Below are 15738 nucleotides of genomic sequence, written 5' to 3'. Positions count from 1 at the left end.
TCAGGAGAGTCAAGCTGTATAGGATCATCGTCGTCAGGACTAGGGGGTCATCCTCCCCTTTTGTGTGTGGGCAACGCCTGTGTTTGTCGGCTTGTCTCTTTTGTTGTGTGCGAATAAAGTGAGATAGAGATAGATCTCCTTCTGCCACACTGCTTTCCTCTTAATAGAGAAAATCCAGCGCAAGTTCTTCTTGAGCTACGTGTACTACGCTAAAGGTTCATCCTGTATATTATGAATGCTTGCGGGATTCCCCAAAGGAAACCCAAGAAACTGTCTGTTAGCATCACAGACTGCTGGAGCGTTGAGGGTATATCATCTTTGAATACGTCTAACCCAACTTCCTTCATGAATCCAGACTGACTATTTCTATGAAAAATCTGAAAACATGCACCTCTAAGACGTCTGATCTCCTCTTCAGCTGTACTTGAAGAGAAAGCTCCGAGCAGCCCCGTCCGTTCATGCATGGGCTCACATAGTTCCCCTACAACATTTTCATTCTCCTCAGGAAAGCAGGTATCAAGATCAAGAGCTATCCTTCACCTATAGGTGCCCATGCATGTGCACCCATAGAAAGCTCTTTTCGCCTCATCTGCCCCAAGGCCCACCGCAGTGGAGTTTGCCTTCTTCAAGCGTCAGCTTGCATATCAGAAGGGCGGGGATGGTTTCACACATCTAGCAGGGGTTAGTCTATCAGCCTAATATATCGCCACGGCCAGCTTCTTACAATGGAGCCCTACTCTAAACTGTGTGCAAACCTGGACATTCTCGACCTTTGCAGCAAAATGAAGCTGGGCGCAACCTGCCATCTTTTATTCTTGTCTCACTTGTTCACTTGTCTTATTTCGCAACTCTTGTATTGATTTCAGCGTCGGGACCACCGCAGCCATGCCATTGGGATGCCAGTGAAGCTGGCAGACCAGTGACCGCATCCTGCGCCAAAAATGGCGCCAATGATTCTACACCTCGGATTGATGATTGATTCTTTCATTACATTCGCCTCTAACTAAACATGATGGCCTCGTGTACCCGCTCCAAGAAATTCGCCATGGAGACGATGTTGAACGTGGAGATGTGCGGCCCAGTCAAGAGTGTCTCCGGCTCTTCCTCCTCCTCCTCCTCCTCCCAGCGGCCGAGCAAGATGATCTTGCCCTCACTGTTGGTTGTCAAGCTTGAGATGCTATCGAGAGGGATCGTTTCCACTCTGCCCTCCATGCTGTGCAAGAGGCTCGAATTCGTCAGAGCAAAGGAAGAGGCGGTTCCGACAATGCAGTCGAGCAGCAGGAGCCTCCGCTCCTCACTGAACCTCTCGAGCTCTGCGGGGAAGGAGCTCGAGCGCCTGTCCCCGCAGATGTGAGGGGGGAGCTGAGAATCAGCAGTCGATAGTCTGGCAGCCTCAGCCCGCTCTCTTGTTGTCAAGCCTTGCCGTCTTCTCTCCGCCTCCCCTCCCATCCTCTTCAATTCGTTCCCTTGTGCCTGCAGTTGTGTTTCTTCAGCCGACTTCTTCTGCTTTCGTGCGACCTTTGGCTCCTCTGAGGATGAGGCTCGGCCAGCTACGGCAAAGCTCGTAGCCTGCGTGCTCGTGCGAGCGTCCACGACGAAGTTTGAGCTTGCAGACGCCCTGCCTCCTCCGATCTCCCCCGCAGCTGCTTGTCGCTCATCCGATGATGCGGCTGCTGTTATTTCGACCCGAGGACTGTCCTCGTCGATACGTGCTTGTTCGAGTGCTTCTGGTGCTGCGGGTTCAATGGGCAGAAGGATTTCAACAGATTGGAGGAAGGCGATCTCGTCACCAGGGTAGTACCCTCCCCGGATTCTCAGCTCAACGGCACCTCTCAGCGTCTCTCCGATGACGTAAGGAGACACGATTGCGCCCTCTTCATCTTTCCACTCGTACCTCTCGTCCAATGGCAACGATCGGTCCAGCAGGTACTCCCCATAAGTCTGTACTTGGAAGGCGAAGATACAGGCGCCCGATGCCCCCCTGATCGCAACGTCACTTTCCCTGCCATTGCCCGAGAACTTCTCCATCTCGCTTCTCTGGATCTCGAAGAAGCCGGACCTCACACGAAGCATTCCACCATAAGATTCATTAAGAAGCCTCGTGAAATTCTCTGGTGCCGTCCAATACCACACGAGGTCCCCAAAGTCTTGAGCGCACAACAAACCATGGCACAGGAACGGGCCTGTCATGTTCTTACCGCCACTGATGGTCCATCCTTGACAGCCCTTGTAAAAATTCACGCGATGGCCATTTCTGGTCTGATGCGAATCGACAGTGAAGGAGTCTTCGTGTTGGCTGCGAAGAGGCTTCTCTAGACCAGCTGATGAATGAGCGATGAGAGCGATAGAGAGGAGTAGCGCAACGAGACATGGTGAAACTTGCATTAAGATGATTCTACCGCCCAACATGCGTGGAAGGTATGAAAGGGCTGTGACAGACTCCAAAGACAGATCAGTCTGGTCCCTACTTTCTTATCTCCGTCGACTTCTCATATCGCAGTGAACGTCTACTCTAATCATGTGTACATCAGTCCATCATGCCTCGCAGCCTTTAGCCCCTCTACTTCCTCATCCTACCTACTAGCCTTGCCCCGGCTGCCTCTCCCTCCCGCTCTTCAACACTACTATCTGCCTCCTTTACACACACAGGGGGTAAAAGAAACAAAAAGTCACTTCTGTCAGTCTTTTTTAGAGTTCAGTCACAGTGCCGGAGCCCGGCCGGGCCGCCGTGCCGGGCCCGGATGTGAAGCAAGTCAAAACTTTCATCAGTACGAGGACAACGGATGATCCCGGCGCCGAACTTCGGCGGCCGGGACACCGTCACGGAAGTTCAAGTGATTTGCCAGGCCCACGGTAAAGGAATGAGTAAAATCTTACCAGTCAAACGGGTTCTGGAAAACAGGTTCCCCTTTTTTTCAAGGGAGAAAGGGAACCTAGGAGCGCGATTTCAGTCTCCTGGTGCAATTCGACTGACCGTCCGACTAGCTAGGAAATGGGAAAAGACTCGATTACAGATCCCCAGTTCCACCGCCTGGTCGTAAGGTTCCGAATTCACGTCGTTTCGAACCCCGATCTGATAAAAAAGGATTTTTTTTACCTTCGAACGTCCCCGCGAATCCCGGCTCCTTCCCTTATAAACCCGTTACCCACGCGCCCAGCACCCCACTGACAAGATCGACGGAAATGCCTTCTCCTTCGTCCTGCTCCTCGTCCCGTGCTTCGCCTAGCACTGACGCCCACTCTCCTCCTCCCTCTTCCCGATCGTCCTCTTCGTCCTCTTCGTCCAGGAACAAGTCGCACCGAGACATTCCGATCGACAACCCCATGACACTTCAACTGGAGTGCAGGAAGGAAATGCGAAGAATGGTGCTTGGATTCTTCGGATTCAAACGCAATGCGAAAAAGTGAGCAATGAGTTCTGCTCTAACAAGTTTGCATGTTGTGTACATGGCAGCAATAACGACATTTTTGGCGCAAACCTTGAAACAGCCATTTCTGGCAGAAATATCTAACATGAGTGATTGCGTAGCTAGGAACTCTATGAAACTATGAACTAAGATATCTAGACACCTGATTGTACCTGATACTGCTGGATAATAAAGTATAGTGAAACATTGAAGACAAAACCTGGACAACCCTTAGTTGTAAATTTATGCTTGTCACAAAACAAGTTAGAAAGTGAAGGATAATTGTTTGTGCATATCCACTTCACTAATAGTCAAGAAGCAGCTTTTCTGTAAGATGATTTGACTCAGTGACTAGTTCCCAGATGTGATGCAGGAACAACTTGTTCCAGCCGCTCCAATGTGAGTCTGATCCTTTTGTGGCAAGCATCAGAACTCTTGAGCCCCGTGCTCGCCGTTTTTACATTGACAGATCACGTCGTTTCTTTATTGATTTATTGTTGTCATGGCAAGATCTACAACCTTACTCGCTCGCTCCTGCTACTTATCTAACCGCGCCAGCCTGGATGCAGCACTAACGCCTCAGCCACAGCACTCCTAGCACTGCCCGGCACACTGAGTACTACCTACAGCAAGTCCGCGCCAGAGGGCCCGGCCAGCTCATGTGGCGACGAGACTCGAGCTGCACGCTTGCCGCGTAATCGAGGGGCTGGCGATAGGTCGACGAGGAGGGACGTCAAGGCGGAGGAGGTAGCTTACAGGGGGGAAGCAGCAAGGAAGGCTGCTGATCGGGATGGAAGGGATGGGTGTGTGGATAGAGATCAAGCGGGGGACAGCCTGAGGCTGACAGGCCGAAGGGGAAGTACCACCCCTATGTGCGACAGTATCATCATCCCACCCACCCCCATCTTGCCAGTCCGCTTCATTGGCGCTCGGAAGCGGGCTTGCAGTAACATCACACGTGGGTAGGAGACCATGCAGGCTTTGGCGATACTAGTCGGGAGGTAGATGCGGGCTGTGCTCTGCTGTCAGCCGGCCGGGCTGTCGGGAGAGGTCTGGACACATCGGTGGGCATCCCGACGGCGGGTGTGAATGCAGGCTGCACATCGTCTCGACCATAAGCAGCATTAATTACCAAGGCTGTGACAGGGACAGCTGTGATGTATTACGATCGCAACAGGAGGCGGCTTCAAGCTATTCGCAAACTATGTCTCTCCTCCCGCACTGTGCCAGGGACTGGGTCCCGGCGCAAGCTGACGGCAGCCTAACAGCATCGCGCTTCTACATCACTCAGAATCTTCTGTTTGTTGTGGATTGAGATAGTCATAGAGATTCTCTAGCACACAGATGGTTGAGCTTTTGAGCGAAACCCAACTGTCCGCCAAGTATTCAGAAAGGGCATTGCGGATGAAGTATCTGAGGGTCTCGTCTCTTGATCTCATGTCAGCCATCTGGGACCTGAGGAGCTCGATGTCTGACCTGCAGGCATCGAGATCTGTTCGAATGGGAGCATAGCACACAAACATGGGCACTTGCCAGTCGAAAAGCTCGCAAAGGTCGGGATCAGCCTTGGCCTCTGACAAGAACGATCTCACTACCTCAGCCCCGAGCTCGAAGTCTTCTCTCTTGCCATTCACCAGTATCCCCGTAGCTGCAATCCTCGCTTGCTCTCCGATAAACTCGTCCTTCAGAACGTGACATAGCCGGCTGAGCTGGTAGATCTTTTCGCACACCTTGTCTGGCGTCTCTGCCATCTCGAACGAGATGTACTCGTGCTGTTTGACACGTACTTGCTTGTAATCCACCGACCCCGCCGGGCCCGGCATGACTGCTATGACGTCGCTCGCTGGGTTGTCTATCACGGTCTGGAGCAAGACAGAGAGATACGCATCGTGCTTCAAACAGACCGTCATGTCAGCTTGACAAACCATCCCGAAGTGAGGATCGTCTCGCTCGCTCTCTGAGGTTCCGTCAAAGAGCATGCTTGGCGGCAGGCTCTGGGGGACCTTGGACTGGAAGCAAGCATTGAGCTTCATGCGGAACAGCTGTGAAGACGCCTGGGCTCGCTCGAGCTTCTTCACGGCGCTGTAGTCGAGCTTGAGGCTCTCTCGTTGATACGCTCCTACCTTGAAGACCCCAGCGAGGACCTGGAGGGGCATGGTGCGCGTGGTCGACAAGTGCGCTATGGTACCGCTGCCATGCAGGAAGTGCTCTTCTTGTCCTGCTACTATGGTCGCTGCCAACACTACAAACATGCGGCGAACCATCATCGGATGCAGAAGTGCCGAGGTCGTACCGTGGCACCTATCAGGGGAGAAGTGTTTAGAAGATCGCGCTGACCTCAGAGTCAGAGAGTAGAAAAGAGGAAAGGCAGCATCTCTCTGGTAGGATTGATGTTTTTTTTTCATGGCATGTCGACTCAGACTGAGCAGACCGTGATCCGACTGTCGTCTTCACTTACAGCAAGTCCGCGCCAGAGGGCCCGGCGTGCTCGCGGCGTAACTTGCCGGTTGAACGCCGGGGTCATACTACTGAGCCTGTGGATACAAGCCCGTTCGAGGGCCGCTCCGCAATCGTGCTGGCCTGATAGTGAGCTTGACTCAGTCGGACCGTCGGATCGTCCGGCCGCGCGCCGCGACCGTACGGTCAGTCACGAGTGGCGGGCCGGGCCCGGAGGCGGCCGGGCGGCCGCCGGTCCGGGTCACGGTCACTCATGGTGACTAGGTGCAGGGTGAGGTATGAGAGGGTTGCTGGGATTCGGGACCATGCAGTGTTGAGAGGAGTGGCGCCATGGCAGCGTTCCGAGCATCCAGGTATGCAGGAGAAGAGGAGGAAGAAGGGGATCAGGAGACGATGATGTCAGGAGATGAGGAAGAAGGAGAGGATCATGTAAGGAGAGGATAGTAGGAGAAAATAGCTTATGAGGCTCTGAGAAAGGCGGGAAAGCGAAAGATTGCAGGACATGTAAGAGGGAGGGGATGGTGGAAGAGGAGAGAGAAAGATTGGTCTGAACAGTTGTCCTGTGATCTATTTGAGTTCGTTCTCTCACTCTGAGCATCCAAAGGTCTGCTCTGCTGATATCAAGCCTCGTACTCCTCACTCGATTGCATGAAATCCTCCCTGATTCATCTAGCAACCCTGTTATCTCTTACACCTCCAACGACCGGAGAGGAGAAACCGAAAGCTCTTCGGTTTCAGTGTCCAAGTCCGACGTGGCAAGATCCTCCAGATCGGCCAAGTCGTCGAGATCTGTATACTCCAGGTCCAATGACGAGGTGGGGCTCGCGATGACCTTGCCATGGAATGTGACAAGGGGCAGGCGAAAGGGGTTGAAAGGCATAGTGAAAAGGAGGACGAGTCGTTTGCGATAGAATCGAGTAAGAGGAGCTCTGACCCTTCCTCCTCGGAGACCGGGCAAGATTCAGATGACGACTCTGCCACCGAATCCTCCTCAAGTTCCTGGGAGAACACGGAGGATGAACAAAACTTCATGTGAGTCCATCCTTTCCTTTGGCCCTGGGGAGACTGAATGATGCATACTGCCCTTGCGAATTCTGATTCTCTTCAAGGATGGCGATGAAGCGAGGATACGAGTGGCAAGTAGAGCTGGTGATCTGACATGTTCTGTGAGAAACACTACCATTCACAGTTCTCAAATGTGTCAGGAGGATGAGCTTGAACAAGAAGCCGTGATGAACTTCCGCTCTCCTCCTTCTTCCCTCCCTCACTCGAATTTTTGTCACAGCTCGGACCGGTCGAGAACATCACCATGATCGGGCTCGAAGTCGACTGCTCCCGCGTCACGAATGAGGAGTTGGAGGAGGGTTTGTGAGTCTATTCTACAAGACGAGGAGGAGACGAGGAACGCTGATGTGCTCCTGCGCCAGGTACATCTCGGAGGATCGCTGGAAGAGATTTCTGCAGCACGCAAGGCTGTTCAACAGATACCTGAGGATGAACCCAACTGAAGGTCGGCAGGACCTGGACAACTCATACCGCACGTTTCTCAGGCAGAACGAAGAGGCTTTCACCTCCCGCAGGCACAAGAAGGCCAGCCGGAGGAAGAAAGTGCATCGGAAACGACCGGAGTACAAGGAGTACGAGTCCGACAGCTGGCTAGTCAGTTCTGTGGACGAGGAGGAGGACATCGAAAGACCGTGGATGAATTTCAAGGGGGCGCAAGGGGGAGTGAAGCAAGGGCAGCAGAAGAAGATGTCGAAGAGGACGAAGAAGTTGCTGAGAGCAAGCGAGAGGAAAGCCTCGTGAGATGCGCTGCTGTGAGGATGTTTTGATTGCTGATTTCTACTCCAGGATGACACCGATACCTTCGTCGAACATGATAAAGAATGCAGACAAGTACAGCAAGAAGTACTTAATGAAACATCTACGTAAGACAAGTCCTCATGCTTGCAATTCATCTCAGGGGCGATCCTTTTTGCAGGGAAGGATTTCTCACAAACGCCAACTCCGAAGAAGAAACTTTTCAAAGATCTTGGATCAGCGAGACCTGGTACAAAGAGGCACAATCCGATCGCATCTGTGCAGATCAATCCGCAGGGAGGCCCCAAGAACCTCTCGATCGAGAACCAGCTTTCTTCCAATGAGGTCAAGAAGCCGAGGCGGGAGATGCAAACAAGTCTCGACAGCTTCTCTCTCTATCGCCACAAGGCACCAGCAGCTCCAGGGACTTTCATGGTCCCCAACTGCTCGGGAGCGGAAGTAGAAGTTTCACGATCTTCCAAGCTTGACACTTCTCAGAGCTCTGAGGGCGAACGTGCGGCAGGGCAGGGTGAAAGATCCGCCCCCGGCGCCGCTCCCCTTCCTGGCTCCTTTGACACCTTCAACATCACCTGGCCGAATGTCAACTGTTCCCTCCTGCCTCACAACTCCAGCAGCGCGTCTCACCCGAGCATCGCGCCGGTTCAGATCAGATTGTATGACTGGGCGAGGAATAAACTTCTCAAGGGTTTGCCAGTGGTGGCGAAGGAACCGACGTCGTCGCAAAGTTACGAGTAAGTTCAAGAGGAGGCACGGCGCTGTCGGTTGACCGCCAGTGGCAGCGTTGAGCTCAAGGACGGAGCGATAGTCTCCAAGGGAGGACAGATCATGGTCCGGGGGGTGAGGTTGGCACGAAAGCTCCTGAATCAGCTCGTTCCAAGGTCTGCAACTTCACTACATCCACCCTCTTCCATCAGATTGCTCTACTTGCTGACCGACTTTCTGCTTCTTCTCCTTCCCTCCTCTTCTTGCCATTGCTCATTTCTCGACTCCGATCTTCTGAACACATCTGTTCTCACTCCATGTCTTGTCAGCACGGACTTGAGGAGCTGGGATCTGTTTTCACCCTCCAAGAAGGATTGCAACGAAACCGATGGGAGCGTGTTCGAGGGGGTGACACGAGAAGTCAACGAGAGCGATCACGAGCTCTAGTGTACTATCTATGTTGGATCGGAAAAATTATATGAAAGACCAGAAGGGATATAAAGTGAGATGAAAACTAATCCTATAGGAACACAGCGACTAAAAGGCCAACAGCAAGACTCGCAAGTCTAGCATCGACAAAATCCTTTTGGTGCGTCGCAAGAAGCTATTAGAAGACTCTTCTTGCAAAGTATTGATTGACCTGATGGGCATACAGAATGCCTTGTGCTTTGAACGCCATGGCCTCATGAAGCGCAGAGGGGACGAGGACGCAATATCGGGCTGCGCTAAGGATCGCAACAACACTTAAAGCTCCTGCAGCGCTGCTCAACCCAGTGATCTCGCTTCCGATTGAGAGTTTCGCCGCGCATGCCGACTGCAGCTCGTACGTCGGCAGCGTCTTGGCCAGACAGGTTTGGCACTGGAAGGTGTCTTGCAGTAGATGCCACAACATCCAGGTGTAGAGGGGAAGGGAGAGGATGAGCGAGAAAATGCTCAGCCCCAGGATCATCTGGACCGTCAGCACTTTGCCGCAGTGACCGGCTGCACAGCACAACCCAGCTCCTTGAGCGAGAACCAGATACCGCACGGTGAATACCAAAGTGATGGCAGCCGACACAAACAAGAAGGCTATTGCCATGTAGACCCTGCTAGGTGGGTGGCCGCTTGAGATGCAGCCGTTGACATAGAGGAGAGGAGCGTCCAAGACAAGCTCCGTGTGATTGGCCGAGCCCTGTTGCAATCATGTCAATCAAGTGAAGGGAGAAGGAGGGCGTGCTCGGACCTGAGGGGAGGAAGGGTAGGCTGATCCCTGCATGGCGAGCTTGCTTGCAAGCACGTCGCTGCCTACGCATTGAACAAGCACGATGACAGCTAGCACGATGCTCGATATTCTTGCTTGATTCCGACTCTTGAGATCTAGGTTGGGGACACAAGAACAAGAGCAACACTGCTGGCAGCAATTTTGGTCCATCATTGCAATCGCCATGCTCACTGGGTTTCCCACCACGACGGGGGTTCCTGTGGTGACAGGAGAGTTTGCGTTCAACCCACCATGGGAGTGGCCCACATTCTGCGACATGTCGCTCGAGTTTCTCGGGGGAACTTGCAAGTTGTATTCATCGCCGTGAGAACTTTCCGTCATACTGTTCGTGTTTTCAACATTCTCATCACCGATTGTGAGCGAGCTGTGCAATGTTTCGGTGATGATGTTAACAACAGGGTCTTCAAGTTCAACAACAACTTCCGATGTCTCTGCCTGCATCTCGCTTCCACTTGCTGTCAATCTGAGTTTTGCGTGAGATTTGCTTCCGAGTCTGAAAAAGTTTGGTCAAAGATCAGCTATCAAAACGCAAGTTGGATGGATGTACAAAAGCTCTTATGTTGTGTGAAGAAAACAAAATTTCACTGTTGAGAATGTTCTTTCTAAGGTTTCGCTGATGTGGGGAATATTCTTTTCTCGCCTTCCGTTCACTTCCCTCAAATTTCAAATTGCAGTTACTTTCGTCGTATGGAGATATACTCGTTTCCGTCACAGAAATGTGTTACTTGAAATCCTCCTTGTATCTTTGAGAAATGCGTTGCTGTACATCTTTTCTTCCCAGCTGACTCCTCTATTCACTTCCCCTCAAGTCTTCGTCTATTGTACTATCTCTCTCTCGCCCTATCTCTCCATGGAGGCTCTCATCCAATATGTGCTCTGATACAAACCAATATCACAACCATCATCATCATCATCATCATCATCATCATCATCAGCAGCAGCAGCAGCAGCAGCAGCAGCAGCAGCAGCAGCAGCACCTACCTTTTCTCTTGTCTTTGTTGCAACTTGACCACCCCTGGATTGTACTTACAAGGTACCCCCACCCCCTATTCGAGTCACCATCGGAGACAGCTACCCCTTGAATTACCAGCTGCACCACCCCACATAGTGTCGTCAAGGCCGTACCTTTACTGAACAAGGGGGTGGGGGGTCTATGGAGTTTGACCAAAAGACCTTGCTCAGCGTGCTATTCCAGTACAAAAGCAACACCCGAGTACCCCTCCCTTCCGACTAGACCCCAACTTGGCAGCATAACCCCACCGTCCTAGAACCTTCTTTAACTACCCTACGATATCCAAGGATGAATATCCTCAGAGTACCCGGTACCAGCAAGACAAATGATCTGACCACCCCTCCTCTGAGAGATACAACCCATGCCCCCAAGATTTTCGGAGACTGTTTTTTCGGTCTATTTCTGATCATCGGATGGTAATCAGGGGGCTCGGACAACCCCAACCCCACCCCTCACACCCCGAGCATCAATCAATCCCACCCCTCATATCTACCAGTCCTGTAAGGCTGACTGAGGGATATGATGCCGAGAAACTGACCCCTCCACCCCTACCACAGTCACTGCGGGGGGAGGGCTACCGATGAATCGGATCGGGTGATTATTCGGCCCCCAACGGGCGTATCGCCGGCTGACTCGTCGGTGTCCGTCAGTGGCGGTGGCACTCGTGACTCGCGTGGATCGGACTTGTGAGCAGTGCGGCCCGCCGGGCTCACTCAGCCGACTCGCCCAGCCTCCCGGCGGGCGGCAGCCGCCGCGTGTGCCGCCCGACTCAGTCCAGGAGTCCGGCGTCACAGTACTAGCGCGGCCCGGGTGCGGCCGGCGACCAGGGCCTCCGAGCGCCGGGGCCGGCCGCGCCCGGGCGGTATACAATCAGTTTCTCGGAAATTGTACGGTACTGTACCGTGACGGTACGGTACGGTCCGAGTCTGTGCCAGTGCGTCACCGGGCCATTCCGAATTTCAGACGGCGGCCCGAGCCGGGCCAGTCCGGCCGCCTCGAAGTTCCGAAGTTCAACGTTGGTCGCGCGGCCCGGCCCGGCGGGCCGGGGGGGGCGCCGCCCCAGGGCGGATCCGTTTGATCGGACCGTGCGTCCGAGTCCCCGGCGCGGCGGCCGGATCGGCCCGGGCCGGGCCCCGGGCCCGCGGCGACCCGGGCCGCAGTCAGCACTGACGGTCGGCGGCTGGCGGGTCCCGCCGCCGGGCGGACCGTATCGTACGCCGGTCTGGTGACCGTACTTGGCCCTCAGTTGACTCGGCGCAGCGACTAGCCTGCCGGTGACGGTTGACAGTGCCCCGGGCGGCCCCCGGCGGGCCGGCCGGGCCCCGGCCGGGCCCGCGGCCGGAACCGTGAAAGTTTACGACAGCAGTCGCGGCATTGACACCAGGCCAACCAACTAGTTCGACGCGATAGGACCTCTTCAAACTACACACAGGTGGGGTGGTACAAAGATGTTCATAGATGGTAGGGTGATAGTATCCACCGGGTGTTTCAGAAGGAATTTTGAGTGAAATGCTAGGGTACTAGCTTCCAAATAGTGTGTATGGCGACTTTGAAAGGGGTAGTCATAGACCTGAAGTACGTAGTTTGTTCCCTTTTTTCTATCTCCAGTGTAGGGGTGAGATTGAGAAACCTACCTACCCCTACCTACTTTTATTTGTTACCCACCCCATTGTACAGGAGATTTTGGTACCCTACCCACAAAAAACCAGTCAAATGCGTATGGGACCTATAAGTACCCCATTCTTTACCATCGATTTTACCCCTTATGCATAGTTGTGTTATTACCATCACCGGTATTTTGGTACTACCCCTTGTGGAGTGAACTTCCAATTGTTACATGTACCCCTTCTCCATGGGGGTTTAAATACCCCCACCCCTGAAAAGCTACCCCAAACATCTATACCCCTCCGACGCCATGGACCGCTTTACTAAGCCAGGTCAGTTAATACCCAATATATTCTTTATTTTGAGTTAAATTAATGTAACTTGAGTATAGAAATAGATAGTTATGCTTTATATTTATCATATTTATTAGTTAAAGTTTTCGGTTAAAACCTCGCCAAGCACCACGTGGAGTTTGCGTGACATATGAGAACTACAGGGAGAGGGAGGGGGCGGATGGTGGAGGAGGAGCTAGGGCGAGAAGGTGAGCTGATCTTGGTACAGGAAGAGAGTCTTCACAGGGAACAAGAAAGATGAAGGCCATGGAAGCAGGGAGACAGTACTTAGGGTTATGCAACATTCCAAAAGGTCACCGCCATTTGATCTATCGCCTTGCTGAGAATAGGTGAATTAGTTGAGAAAGATTGAGCAGAGCGAAAGAGTCAATATGCTTGCGAGAAGAGTCAAATCACACATGCAGTCGCTAACTGTTTGGTTGAATGAGTCAAGTGTAGTGCTGAGCAAACGCCAAGAGAAAATTAGTACGATCGGGCGATTGCAGATACCCTCTAACCTCCTGTTTCCATTCAATGTGTCAGTATCAGTCTTGACTTTGAGATCAGATGCGGCATATCAGCAGCAAAGTATTATAGAAACTTTTCTTGGACATCAACTTTTATCCGATCGCCTTCCAGCGATACAATGGATTTAAGTTCCAACTTGGAAATTTTGGGGGTTTCGCCTGTCAAGGCGCCAGGTGGTACACACACGATCTATGCCATCCGATGTCGCTCCAACGGCAAGACATGGACAATGTACGATCGATACAGCAACATCAGAAGGATCTATGATGTCGCTAAGGTGGGTTGCCTCCAGCTCTCTCTCACTTCCTTCACACCGGGCTCCTACATTGTTTCCCGTCCCTTGCTGAAGCACTTGGCTCTATCTCTACGTCATCGCACATATTTCTCATTGTTCACACAGGTCACTCATCCCTACGTGTCGGGTACTCAAGGAGGAAAAGTAGATTTCCCTCCCAAGCATGCGATACCTGGGCAGAAGACGGATCTATACCGCGCAGAAGCTCTGCTGCTGTGGTTGTCAACTTACTCTTACATCCCCGCCGTCTCGAAGTTTCTGCGCCCGATGGACGGATGTGGTGGCAGTGGAAGAGCGATCTCTCCATCCTCGTACTTGATCGCTTGTCCTCTCCTGGACGTGCTGACCGAGGGTGACAGGTTGAGGTCGAGCAGTGAGACAGTGAGGGAGAGAGCGGAGACGAACTCGCGCTCCTCGCGCTCTTCATGCAGGTATGTTACATAGTTGTTGAGATCTTTTTTGCTCTCCGCCTGCCTTGCAGAACTTCTTATCTCGTGTCTCTTCTCTCCCTTCTTTCTCCCTTGACTGTCAAGATTGTTAACACTTCCTTCTCTCTGTCTTACATGTGCCTCCTGCGCTCTGAGATTTATTCTTTTCAGCTCTCCTTCATTTCAGGGCGACGATAGCTCGTCGAAGAGAAACGTGGGAATCAATTCAGAGGTGTGCGTGGGACATGATGAATCGACCCGAACCACAAGAGACTCGCGGGATGCTTCAGCAGATAAACAAGTCCGGTTTGCCAACGGGCAGGAGGAGAAAGATCCTGCTGAAGGGGTCAGTGTGGACAGGAAGCAGGATGAAGATGATCAGGGTGCTAACGCTGAGCTGAGCACGACACTTCACAACCTGCTCTTGAGCGAGGATAGCTGGTTCTCCAACATGCACAACAGGATGCGAGAGGGGGAGGAGAAGGGCCAAGGGCACATCAAGTCGGTGAGCTTGCGAGGAAAGGCAGAGCAATGGTTGCTGAAGCCGGAGGAGGTTGTCATTGGGAAGAGGATGGGGCAGGGAGACGGTGGCGTGATCTACATGGCGAAGTGGAGGGGGCTCGACGTGGTGGCGAAGATGCTGCGATCGGAGGAGGAGGCGGACGGGAACATCAGCAGGGAGGTCGCAAGGAATGACCTGCTCAACGAGATCTGCGTGCTCTCGCACCTCCGGCATCCCTGCCTGGTCATGTTCCTCGGCGCCGTGCTGTCGGGAGACAGCATCCTCATCCTTAACGAGTACATGCCGGGCGGCAACCTCGAGGAGTTCTTCCTTATCCGGCAGAGGGCCCAGGGGTACCCGTGGTGCCCCCCGATGGAGAAGGTGCTGCAGCTGGGGATCGAGCTGGGGAGGGCGCTCGGCTTCCTACACAACTGCAACCCCCCAGTCATCCACAGGGACCTGAAGCCCGCAAACTTGCTCCTGAGCTCGTCGGGCAAGTTGAAGGTCTGCGACTTCGGGCTGAGCAGGGTGAAGAACGGGTTCCGGCACGGCAGGTACAGGATGACAGGGAAGACAGGAAGCCTGCGGTACATGGCGCCCGAGGTGTTCCAGCAGGACCCCAGCTATGACGAGCGGGTAGACATCTACTCTTTTGCCATGATCCTTCACTTCATCTGCAATGGCGTCCGCCCCCTCCCCGGCCTGTCCGGGCAGACGGTGGCGCTGCGAGCAGCGAGGGACGGGGCAAGGCCGCCGCTGGACGCCATCCTCAGTCAGAGAGGGGCCCCGCTGGCCGAGCTGATCAGGAGGAGCTGGTCGACTGCTCCCTCCGATCGACCGACGGCTCTTGAGATGTTGCAGGAGCTGGAGATCATCAGCATGTGGGAGCAGACAGAAAAAGTTCGGGCGCAACGGCTGAGCACGGAGCAGCAGGCTGTGGCTCACGCTCTCTACCACCGAGCGACGGTCGGGCGATGCACGCAAGCGAAGCCCGCGAAGTGGAGGATGTTTGCGAGGATGTGCTGGAAGCGATGGGTCGGGCTAGAGATGATGGAGAGGGAGGAGGCGAAGGCGGCGCTGCTGGAGTACATGAAGCACTACTGCGACGTTACCCCCTCGCTGACAGTGCAGGCGAGCATACTGCCGATCGCTGGAGTTGAGATTGGAGATGAGGAGGAACAGGAGAAGGAGGAGAGCGAACACGATGGACGGGTGAAGGCGGAGAGAGGCAGAGGCAGCGAAAGGAAGTGTGGGGAAGACAAGGCGTTGACTAGCGCGAGGAAACTGGCAAATGGGCATGAGAAGAGCGTTCGACATGCTAACAGTGGACATGCAAAGGAGGCCCACAAGGTTCGATGGATTTTCCTCTTCCTCCTGCTCTGACTCCT

General features: G+C 53.5%; 5 protein-coding genes across 5 annotated transcripts; 2 read left to right on the top strand and 3 right to left on the bottom strand.

The window, feature by feature from the left end:
- Positions 1-999: 999 nt before the first annotated feature.
- On the bottom strand, positions 1000-2409 carry GUITHDRAFT_109753 (hypothetical protein; the record flags this gene model as incomplete). The annotated part of the gene is made up of 1 exon (XM_005831221.1): positions 1000-2409. The coding sequence occupies one exon, from the start codon at positions 2407-2409 to the stop codon at positions 1000-1002; it is 1410 nt and encodes a 469-aa protein (XP_005831278.1).
- Positions 2410-4690: 2281 nt separating this feature from the next.
- On the bottom strand, positions 4691-5674 carry GUITHDRAFT_109752 (hypothetical protein; the record flags this gene model as incomplete). The annotated part of the gene is made up of 1 exon (XM_005831220.1): positions 4691-5674. The coding sequence occupies one exon, from the start codon at positions 5672-5674 to the stop codon at positions 4691-4693; it is 984 nt and encodes a 327-aa protein (XP_005831277.1).
- Positions 5675-6194: 520 nt separating this feature from the next.
- GUITHDRAFT_109751 (hypothetical protein) lies at positions 6195-8834 on the top strand (the record flags this gene model as incomplete). Its single annotated transcript, XM_005831219.1, has 11 exons — positions 6195-6217; positions 6469-6679; positions 6724-6896; positions 6974-7013; positions 7070-7093; positions 7150-7232; positions 7292-7666; positions 7716-7792; positions 7846-8416; positions 8465-8527; positions 8717-8834. 11 exons carry the CDS (start codon positions 6195-6197, stop codon positions 8832-8834), a joined length of 1758 nt encoding a protein of 585 aa, XP_005831276.1.
- On the bottom strand, positions 8822-10163 carry GUITHDRAFT_153021 (hypothetical protein). The gene is made up of 2 exons (XM_005831218.1): positions 9610-10163; positions 8822-9558 (listed from the first exon to the last, which is right to left on the bottom strand). The coding sequence occupies exons 1-2, from the start codon at positions 10087-10089 to the stop codon at positions 8995-8997; spliced, it is 1044 nt and encodes a 347-aa protein (XP_005831275.1). The 5' UTR covers positions 10090-10163; the 3' UTR covers positions 8822-8994.
- Positions 10164-14419: 4256 nt separating this feature from the next.
- GUITHDRAFT_72411 (hypothetical protein) lies at positions 14420-15220 on the top strand (the record flags this gene model as incomplete). Its single annotated transcript, XM_005831217.1, has 1 exon — positions 14420-15220. A coding segment is annotated over one exon (801 nt), but the record flags the coding sequence as incomplete, so codon positions are not given.
- Positions 15221-15738: the final 518 nt, after the last annotated feature.

This window comes from Guillardia theta, assembly GCF_000315625.1.
Source record: "Guillardia theta CCMP2712 unplaced genomic scaffold GUITHscaffold_41, whole genome shotgun sequence".
In the NCBI taxonomy this organism is placed as follows: Eukaryota; class Cryptophyceae; order Pyrenomonadales; family Geminigeraceae; genus Guillardia; species Guillardia theta.
The sequence above is the reverse complement of the archived record's forward strand: the minus strand, read 5'-3'. Positions and strand labels throughout refer to the sequence as shown.